We start from the raw sequence: 10,134 nt of genomic DNA on the forward strand, positions 1-10,134 counted from the left end.
AGTAATGCTAAGATAGCGTGCAATACGCTCGCACTGGCAGATATATCAGTCGGGCTCTACGCTGTAGAGGCAGCTGCCAGTGTTGTGGTCAACATCACGTAAACAGAGACCGAGTCGAGACCAGAACCACACCAGTGCTAGCCCCACACTGTCACACTTACAATGAAATGTAGAACATGCAAACCACAGCCACTATTTAAACTGATCTAGAGATTCCTCTTCATTCACCTTTTTATTTACCATCTACTACGTGTCTGTATGTAGATTAACTTTACCACAGAAGATCCTCGCAGACAGCCGCAGCTTCTTTTCCTGTCTCCTGGGTTCACTTTCATGAAGTGTGTTTGTAAGGGCGCGTGGAGGGGTGACAGACGTTAACACTAACAAAAACTTTAACCTAGAAATGATTGAAGTTAATGGTTGCATTTCAAGCAGGAAGTTGTGCATCCGATCACAGTTATGATGTTAATGAATAAATGAGAAAAAACACAGGAAATTAAGTGATATCCACACAGTTTTTGTCTCGATGGATCTGGAAACAAACTCCTCTTTGTCTGAGACTGAAGACGGGGACATTCAAAAAGTGTTCTCGAGACTGATCACAAGTAAAAATATCAGCTGCTAGTAGTCAAAAAAAGTTAGCAAGCACCCCCACGACCTGTTACAGTAAAGTCAAGTCACGGGGAGGTTTTTGATGCTGCCTCTCCTGCAACAAAAACCAATCGATCACTCAGGTCCTGTTTTAATTGGGACTGATTAGATCCATGTTGTGTAACCAATCAGCTCTGTTTTTAATTACTGCATTGAATAGGCAGATTATTGATCCACAGTGGGCTTGCTCTACACCTAGTGATGTTCACCCCCACTGGTCCCTGGCGGATTGGATCAGACCTGACGTGGTCATCCTGGATCGATTCGTATTGAAAACAAGAAGGGACGATGATTAAAAACCCTCCTTAGTTCTGGAGAAGACGGCAGCTGTCATCTGTTAGGATTTTTTCTTCCATTTCTCTTCGCTGTTTGCACTTTTTCTCTCTCTTTAACACGTAAGAGTGCAAAACTCACAGCACTCGACGTCCTTTATTGAGGCAAAGCACTTTGTTGAACTCATCACAGGTCGTTTATGTTCGCAGCAGTGCTGTTGACTCTGCTGTCCATTTTGGCCCTGGTCCGAATGAATTAGTAGAAAGAGCTATCATTGAACTGACTCGACTCTTATCTGCTTTTATGCAAATATTAACATGCCTGCCTTTCTGTCTCCGCCTGCAGGCTGCAGAGCGGGATGAACCTACAGATCTGTTTTGTCAACGACAGCGGCAGCGATAAGGACAGCGATGCAGACGACAGCAAGACGGAGACGAGTCTGGACACACCTCTGTCCCCCATGGTATAGTATTTCTCCAGAATTCAAACAAGGAAATACTTCAAAGTTAAAATCAATAAGAAATGTGACATACAGGACTGACAGGGCGTCAAGTGTCAAAGCGAGATTGAGACAGAACGAGAGTGAAAGCGGTGAAACGGGGGAGATATTCATTATGAATCAGAGCGGTATCTGGCGGTTTGGCTGCTCTATGAATGTCTTTGCTCACGTTTTCTGGCCTGTTAACCAATTCACAGGCAGCAAACGAGGGGTGAATTGGAATACGCTCGCCGTGGCCATGGATGACTGGCCGCATTAACCTCCTGTCAGTCCGAGACACGTTTAATAAAAAGGCAGAATTATCTTTTCTTTGCATGTTCATCCTCGCTCTGCTCACGTCCCATGTGATGTACAATGACGATCCTGTCAGTGTGTAAAATCTACATACATGAATGTCAAGAATGCATAAACATTCGTCCTCTGACCCGGTCTTTCTGATCTTTCTCCCTCATTTCGTATTCTGCTCACTTTCTCCCTCATACTTTGCCCTTCCACCACGTCCTCCCCGCAGTCCAAGCAGAGTTCGTCCTACTCGGACAGAGACACCACGGAGGACGACTCCGAGTCTCTGGAGGACATGGACTTCCTGAGTCGACAGAAGAAGCTGCAGGCGGAGGCGAAGCTGGCCCTGGCGATGGCCAAACCCATGGCCAAGATGCAGGTGGAGGTGGAGAAACAGAACCGCAAGAAGTCACCAGTGGCCGACCTGGTCAGTACCAGAATTACACAGTAATGAATGTGAAATTTTACATCAATAAGGGCAAGTTTTCCCCCGCAAAATAGGGAAAAACCTGGCTAATTTTCTGTTTGACTCCAGTATTGTTTGATGTTAAAAAAGTACTGTAAACGAGACGGCCTAGGACACGAGTTATATGGTTTCATACAGAAGAGCTTCGCCTGCAAACACGACAAAAATAGATCCACTGAAACCAAGAGATCCACTGATGTATAGGACATATAAGAGGAGAATTACTAAACAAGGAAGACGGCATATTTGCCGTGTTAAACTTTTGCTTTCGCTTTCATGGATCACATCACTGCTTGTGTGTGAAAGGGTTTCTTGTAGGGACAATCTCACTCTGCTGTTTCCCAAAAATCCTCATCCTCAACAGCTCATTGTTCAGGTTTTCCAGCCAGCAACTTTCTCTTTTCTGGTTCACTCTCGTCAATCATCATGTGTCGTTAAAAAAAACGACAGATGATTTAGCGACTAGCTGTGAAGTGAAACATTTATCCAGATATTTTCCTCAGGAGCAGCTGGAGAGGAGTGTGATTATTGGACTTACACCCTCCTAGTGGCCAGAAACTCCAAGTGAATGCTAATGTTGCTCCACGTCTGCCTGGTGTAAGTCAGCAACTGCTTGCTAACAAGTTTCGCCATATTGATTAAAAGGTGATAACATGTTCTTATTGGGTCTACAGCTTGTTTCCTCTGCCCTCCAGCGACCACAAAAACTATTATTGCAGGTTTAAATCCATCATCCTGAAACATATATCAGGTGTGGGAGCTGTTTGCTCGGTTGTATCAGTGACGCAGATGATGTCAGAGGCCTTCACAGTTTGTAAGATGTCGATATACGTGCAGTATGTCAACATAAAGAGTGGAGCTCTCAGTCTCATGTAAACAACTTCAGGTCCTTAGAAGCTTGTAACTGAAGTAGAGCTGCAACGATTAATCACTTAAAGGTGCGATGTGTAAGATTTTTAGTGAAAAAATGATCTAAACTTGTCAACTTGATGGGAAGAAATAACAGTTTTGATGTTGTTACGTCTATGTATCGTGTTGCAGCTCGCCCCGGTCTATCTCGGCCTTTCTGGAAACATAAATTTTAATATCTTTTGATGATATTTCAAAAATGACGACATTTGACGACATCATCTAGGGCTTTCGGAAACACTGCTTGACATGTTGATCCATTTTTATATCAACATTATCGGTAAGGTGACGCCCGCACACTTCCTCCATGACACCAAGAGTATAATAATAACATTTTGATGCCACTTTGATCTTAGTAGAATCAAAACCGTGGAGTAGGTGTGCAGGCATCAGGGTTTTTTTTTTATTATAACCAATACTTTGCCAGCCACAAGGCAGTTCATCACATTGGCACCTTTATGACACTGGCCTTTAATGGAAACAAATCATAAAGTCACATTTTACTCAGCTCCATAAAGATGAGTAAGAAGAGCCATTAAATTTCATTTGTAGCAAAACATGCGATATAACTTTTTGTCAGTTACCTTTTAGGGTTTTAAAACAAAAAGTCAGACACATCATCACCCTTTTAACAAATGCCCGTCATATGATCCATTAGTCAAAGTAGGTGGGAATAAATGGGTGGGTTGTGCTTCTGTAACTTACAAGTATAATTTGGGATCTGACTGGTTCATTTACGCTGTGATGACGTCACATTAAGCCTCCCCCACCCCTCCTCTGTTCCCTCTCTTCCTCTGCCCCCATTTAGAGGAAGGAAGGTGATGACGACCCTGCTCATCATTATTTCATCCATTTTTATCTGCCTCGCTGCCTTTTTGCGGGAGAGCACACACACACGCACTGACACACTCCCACACTCTCATACACACACTGTATTTCCACCCGGACTTGCAGGCAGAACCACTTTACTTATTCAGAGAGGAGAAGGGCAGCTTCGGCCGGGTCCATCTATAATTCATACGCCAGAAAGCATCCACTTCAGTGTTTAGGGATGTAGCAGTGCTCAGCAGTCAGAAGACATCACTGTCACATCCGCACCGAACACACAGTGAATATTAAGATGTGTTAAGGTTACAGCCACCTGCCATGTCCACAGCACCAGAGATCTATTAAACTGCAGAGGTTATATGTGCTAAATGCTTCCCTAGAAACAGGGATTCCTGATAAGGGGGTAATTCTGCAGTACGTGGAAGGACCGCGGAGGAGGTCAGCTAATTTGGAAAAATTAGAAATGATGGTTCAATTGACCTTTTTAACTTTCAAGATCTTTTACATGCACAAGAACAAATATGAAATACTGAAGGAAAGGAACAAAATGAAAAAAGAATAATAGTTATACTTCAAAGTAAGGCATAAATAGGTGAAATACTTAGCTAGTAGAAATTAATACATATTTAAATAGTCAACTAAGAGGGTAAACTTTTGAAATAATAGCTCAAATTAATGGAAACAATTACTGAATTAATGAATAATCACAAAAGATATTTAGCTAAAAGAACAGAGTTTAGATCATTAGTTGTAATGACTAAATAGTTGATATATTTGGCTGAAGGTACATAAACAGGTAAAATACTTAGCTGATAGAAATTGATAAGCTGTTGACATAATTAACTACAATTAATGGAAAAAGAGTGAAATAGTTAGCTCAAAGTAATGAATAATGGTTTAAATGGTTAGCTAAAAGTAAATAAACAAGCAGTTGAAATAATTATTTAAAAGTATTAAATGAACTGTGAAAAATCTGTAAAATATTTAATATAGAAATATATTAAATATTGATAGATAAACAGGCAAAATAATTTGGTAAGGGTAATAAACACTGAAAATACTCACCTAAAAGTAATTGTGAAACAGTGAAAATTAGCTAAAAGTACTGGAAATATTTACCCAGAAAATAATGGATAAACATGTGAAATAGTTGTAAAAGTAAAAATGATGGATCAACAGGTGAAATAGATCAAATAAATGAAAGAAAAAGTGACGTAGTTCGCTAAAAATTGGGAATGATTAGTAGAAATAAATGGCTAAAAAATAATGGATGAACTCTTGATGTACTGAGCCACAGTGATAAACGGTTGAAAGATCCAGCTGCTGCCCGATGTGGTAAACATTGACGATTTAAATATGTGCAAAACTTTATTGTAACAGTCCACTGAATCTAGTTTTCCATAACATCCACATTAAAATCAATCAACATGAACACATTTGGATGATGTCACTGAAGGGGTATGTGAGCTCATCTGATACAGAGGTGGAGGGGGGGGTCACTTTGGACCAAAAAGGCCCTACAACAATCACTCTGCTGTCAGTAATTTTAATTCAGTTCCAACTAAAGTGAATCGTCGTCCCTGCTTGTCAAGGGCAAAGAATGGGAATTCGGCCAGCTCAGTAAGCCTGCATCCAAACGTCTGTCTGTGTACTGGGACTGTGGGTTTTTCCTAAATCTGTACAAACAATCAGTGAGAGAAAGCAAGCGAGTCAATAAGAGAGAGAGAGGGGGAAAGAATCTTAGATTCTACTGGAAAAACCTCAATTCTCTCTTTAAACTTCATTCAAAGAAGAGTTCAGTTCCTCAATCTGATATTGAGTCATTGCTGGAGGATTGTTTGCTGGTATTGAACACTTAGAGAGTAATTTGTAGTTAGCAGTATGATCAATCTGCCACAGAAACTCACACTGTGGTCAGCTCGAGCACCCAATCTACAAACCTTTTCCCATCACCCACTCGCCTCCTCTCTGACATCACATTTCTCTCTATGTCATCCTGAAGTCGCCCCCCTCGTGTGGGGCGGGGCCACGCGAAACTGAAACCGACACATGGCAGCCTTGAGTACAGTTGCATCAGTGCAAATGTGAAAGTGAAAGAGGGGTGAGAAATTAGCGAGAAGAGCCAGGCAGGCACACGCCAACGCACGCAAACGCTTACAGTGTGGCACATGAGACAGAGAGAGAGTTTTCTCACCTATCAGGACCGAGGACGAAGAGGGAGGGAGAGAGAAAACGGGTGTTGGAAGGAAAGAGAAAGAATGTGGACCGGCTGGATGGGAATGTTGTCGGAGGGAGAGTCTGGTGAACAAAAAGTTAAATGATCTGCACACATGACGCTTTGTGATTTTATCTCGTCGTGTGGCTGAGTTTGACTCAGAGCGCGGAGGCACTGCCACCGCGAAGAGGTACACAAAAAGGGCATTAAAGGGCCAGTTCACCTGACAACCTCTTAGCTGTAGAGCCATTTATCCATCTAGATTGTTTTGGTGAGATGTCTGCCCTCTCTCTGACGTAATAAAACAAGATGGCGCTCGGCTTGTGGTGCTCAAAGCGCCAAAACGCTGCTTTTGACAAACTCAACAGCAATGTCTCTTTCCAGAAACCCGGTTTCTCAAGATGATGCACGAACTTCGCTGTGAGCAGTTTTCATGTAGGAACTGCATTCTTTCTACAACACCCTTGACAAGAGACTAGCTAGCTACTGTAGACTGGCTAACGTTAGTCTGGCTGCACCAATTCTCATTCTGGTACAGAGGTAAAAATACGCTCCGGCCTGTTTGCATGTCTTTAAATCAATCACAATCGTCTTGGGCCGCGTTTAACTCAGGAATCAGTGACGTTACAACTCAGCCGACGCCATTAATGAAAGAAAGTGGTTCCGACATAAAACTGCTCACAACAAGGTCTGTGGATCAAGTATCGGGGGTTCATATTTTCTGGAAAGACACGTTGCTGTATTTTATTGCCTCTTTGGGCACCACGAGCCGAGTGTCATCTTGTTTTGCTTTATTCAAGAGAAGGCAGACATCTCTACAGGACGGGATGATTTCTCCAAAACTCTGCAACTCACACCCAAACAATCTAGAAAATACAAAAAGTAGTACAAAGAATACACGAAGTAAAGCGCTACTTGGAGCCGTATGTGCTCAGGTTGATGCCTAACACAACTCCAAAACTTCCAGGTCGCTTACGTAACATGAAATAATTTCATTCTCACTCAAAGGGAAATTGTGAAACTTCTCACCTTCATTCTCGCTCCACCTTTGTCTTTTCTCATTACACAACGGAGGAGTGGGATTTTGCACTAAATGATGAAGACTTGGGAATTTTAAAAGTTCCTGTGAAAAGATAAATCAAATTGTTGGTGAGCCTTGAAGTGACATGAAACAGGTTGTTCCAGATTGTGGCCCTCAACCAGCAGTTCAACCTTCAAGAAGTCACCGAGTTCATCTGCTGTTTATGTGTACAAAACCCTGTCAACATGTTTTTGATCAAACAGAAATGTATAACTGGAATCCCCCAACTTTACAGTCTCGCTGCGCAGAGTGGTGAACGCCTTGAAGAAAGACTGATATTCCCTTTTGTTTCGTTATCAGCACAAGGAAAGAGACTTAAAAGCAGTAATTTTGAACAGAAAGAGTACCTAAAAGAAACTTACCATTACATCAAACGTGTGACTACGACTAGCAAATATTTTCAATACTGAATAACCTGCTGATATTTCCTTTTCAGTGAAGAGATGAAACGTTTCGTATAAATGCCTGTTGCCAGTTCTCAGAGAGAAGAAATCAGAAACGCCTCACGTTTGAGAACCTGGCGTGAATGTTCGGTGGTTTTGCTTGATGAACTACTGATTATCAAACCTGTTGTTGAGTCTGGTCTGAGTTTTCAAATGTCATTAAAGGAGCATTATGTAGTTTTAATCACAGGAGAAAGATCATTGACTGATTTTTTTTTTTTATGCCAAAACAAACGGGATAAACAAACTCTCTTTGTTTTCATGACAGAATAAACTGAATAAACAAACGGACCTTAAAGGACAACACAGTTTCATAATGTTTTACTTTGTTTTCATGTGGCGGACCCTGCCACCCTTCTAGCTTCAAACAGTGTTCTGGGGACATTATTTTCCTCTGAGAACAGCTTGTTTATTCAGGTATGGGGGGAAAAAATATTGTATTTAAGTGTATATTATTATCTCATTAATATTGTAAATATTAAGATTCTGAGTAGTCAAAACTACATCGTGCTCCTTTAAGTGAATTGCATAAACTAATCCTATGAACTGATGTAGAAAACACAATATTTAACATGTGTCCATGTACCTGTGTGTCTCTTTCAGCTGCCACACATGCCTCACATCAGCGAGTGTCTAATGAAAAGAAGCCTGAAGCCCACCGACTTGAGAGATATGACTCTGGGACAGCTCCAGGTTATAGTCAATGACTTGCACTCCCAGATTGAAAGTGAGTTGACCACAAAAACATTACTGGCCTCTGCTTTCATTGGCAGAAATGAGCAAGACAGAAAATGGGGAAAAAACATTCACATGCATACCGACCCCCAACCCTTCACAGTGGATGTGAAAGTACTTTTATATATGTTAGTCAGTTCAAAGAACTGTACCAGTCAACGGCTTCCCCTGAGCATTTACTGTTACCACACTGTGCGCTTCATTGATCCTGGTACTCAGGGATGAATAATCTCTCATCTTACATAAAAAAATCCCCATGAGTCCTTAATCAGGAGCCAGTTTTTACTTACAACACAGACTTTCCCCTCAAAATCTCTTTAGTCAGTGCTTCACACTGTCTGGCAAAGCTGAAGGAACAATAGCCGAAACATGTGATGTGAGAACAACCACAACCACTGATGTGTGGTCTGACTGTTCATGCTCATTGTGTTTTCAATTGCTTTGTGAGGTCATTAGTGGGACATTTTAGGCGGTCATTTACTGAACATGTATTTATATTTATTTTTTTGGTCATATGTGGACAGTTTCCTGCTTTGTCATAGTGAGACGTGTGTTTTTGTATTATTCCTCTCCAGGTCTGAATGAGGAGCTTGTACAGTTGCTGCTGATTCGGGATGAACTACACATGGAGCAAGATGCCATGCTGGTCGACATAGAGGACCTCACCAGGTGATGAAGCACTGAATGAGGAGCTTTATTCACTGCAATTAACATTATTTTAAAGAAGTTATGAAAGAGTTCTGTTTTTGTCAAGAAATCTCATGAAAAAAGATCAAAACCAGCAGCATCTCCATCCGTCAGTACTTTCAGATTTTCCTAACGTGCCTGGCTCTCAGCTTCAAGCACATTTGTTCCAGCTGAAGGTGTAAATATTTAGAAATAAGTGCCCAAATATATAGATTTTCAAGAGTGCTCCACCGATTCAGCGTTGCACTCATGATGTGCAGTTTTAAAAAAAAAAGTAAAGTAGGACAAATCGATGCAGCTCAAACAGAGGTAGACTTTTTTCAACCTAACGCCTACATCACCTAAATGTAACTAAACCATCTACAGTCTACAGAGATTTGGGTGTGTTATAGTGTGTTCATGTGGTGTTGGAATAATCGGAAAAACGTATTTCCAACTGTGAAAATTCACGTGAACGCCGTCAAGTCGGAGCAACAACTTGGAAAGTCGGAGAAAACTTTCCGTAAACGTGTTGCAGAGTTGACATCACATGACACTGAAACATGGCGAACAAAAGTAATGTGTTGTTTAAATGCTCTGAACGATAAAATGCTGCTCCCACATTCTGAGTGAAAGTGGGACCATCCGACGAGCACATGAATGCAGCATGAGGGGTCTTATGCTAGTAGCGGCTAATGTAGCCTCGAGCAGCTAACCCCCAAGCACAGATGAGGAGGGGGCTGCACCGTCTGATGTCGCTGTTGTTCCTATAACGTCATAATTAATGTAGCTGCAGCAGCATTATTGCAACTGACTCATGCAAGAGAAAACCCAAGAAAGAATAAATAAATAAATAAATAAATAAATAAGTAAAATAAGTCATCTATGTCTAAAAATAATAGTATAAGTACACAAACCCCCACTCTCCTGGGTGATAGTCGTGTGACCTGCTCGCTATGGGGACTTTTTGGAGCAACATTAATGACACGGACAACACGGACACAGCAGTTTTAGATAAATCAGAGAAGGCTGAAGAGATCTGATAAGCTCACTTCTTCTTCAGCACTCCTCAAAATCTGTAAACAG

General features: G+C 41.4%; 1 protein-coding gene across 6 annotated transcripts in view; it reads left to right on the forward strand.

Moving 5' to 3' along the window:
• schip1 (schwannomin interacting protein 1) overlaps positions 1-10,134 on the forward strand; it is a 226,305-nt gene that overhangs the window by 213,759 nt on the left and 2,412 nt on the right. For all 6 annotated transcript variants that reach the window (XM_084352167.1, XM_084352168.1, XM_084352170.1 and 3 more), the window contains 4 exons: positions 1,270-1,387; positions 1,935-2,132; positions 8,251-8,374; positions 8,958-9,051. In XM_084352167.1, coding sequence (XP_084208293.1) covers positions 1,270-1,387; positions 1,935-2,132; positions 8,251-8,374; positions 8,958-9,051 — 534 coding nt within the window. The remainder of the gene's footprint in view (positions 1-1,269; positions 1,388-1,934; positions 2,133-8,250; positions 8,375-8,957; positions 9,052-10,134) is intronic.

This window comes from Pagrus pagrus (assembly GCF_965226575.1).
Source record: "Pagrus pagrus genome assembly, chromosome: 4".
Taxonomy (NCBI): domain Eukaryota; kingdom Metazoa; phylum Chordata; class Actinopteri; order Spariformes; family Sparidae; genus Pagrus; species Pagrus pagrus.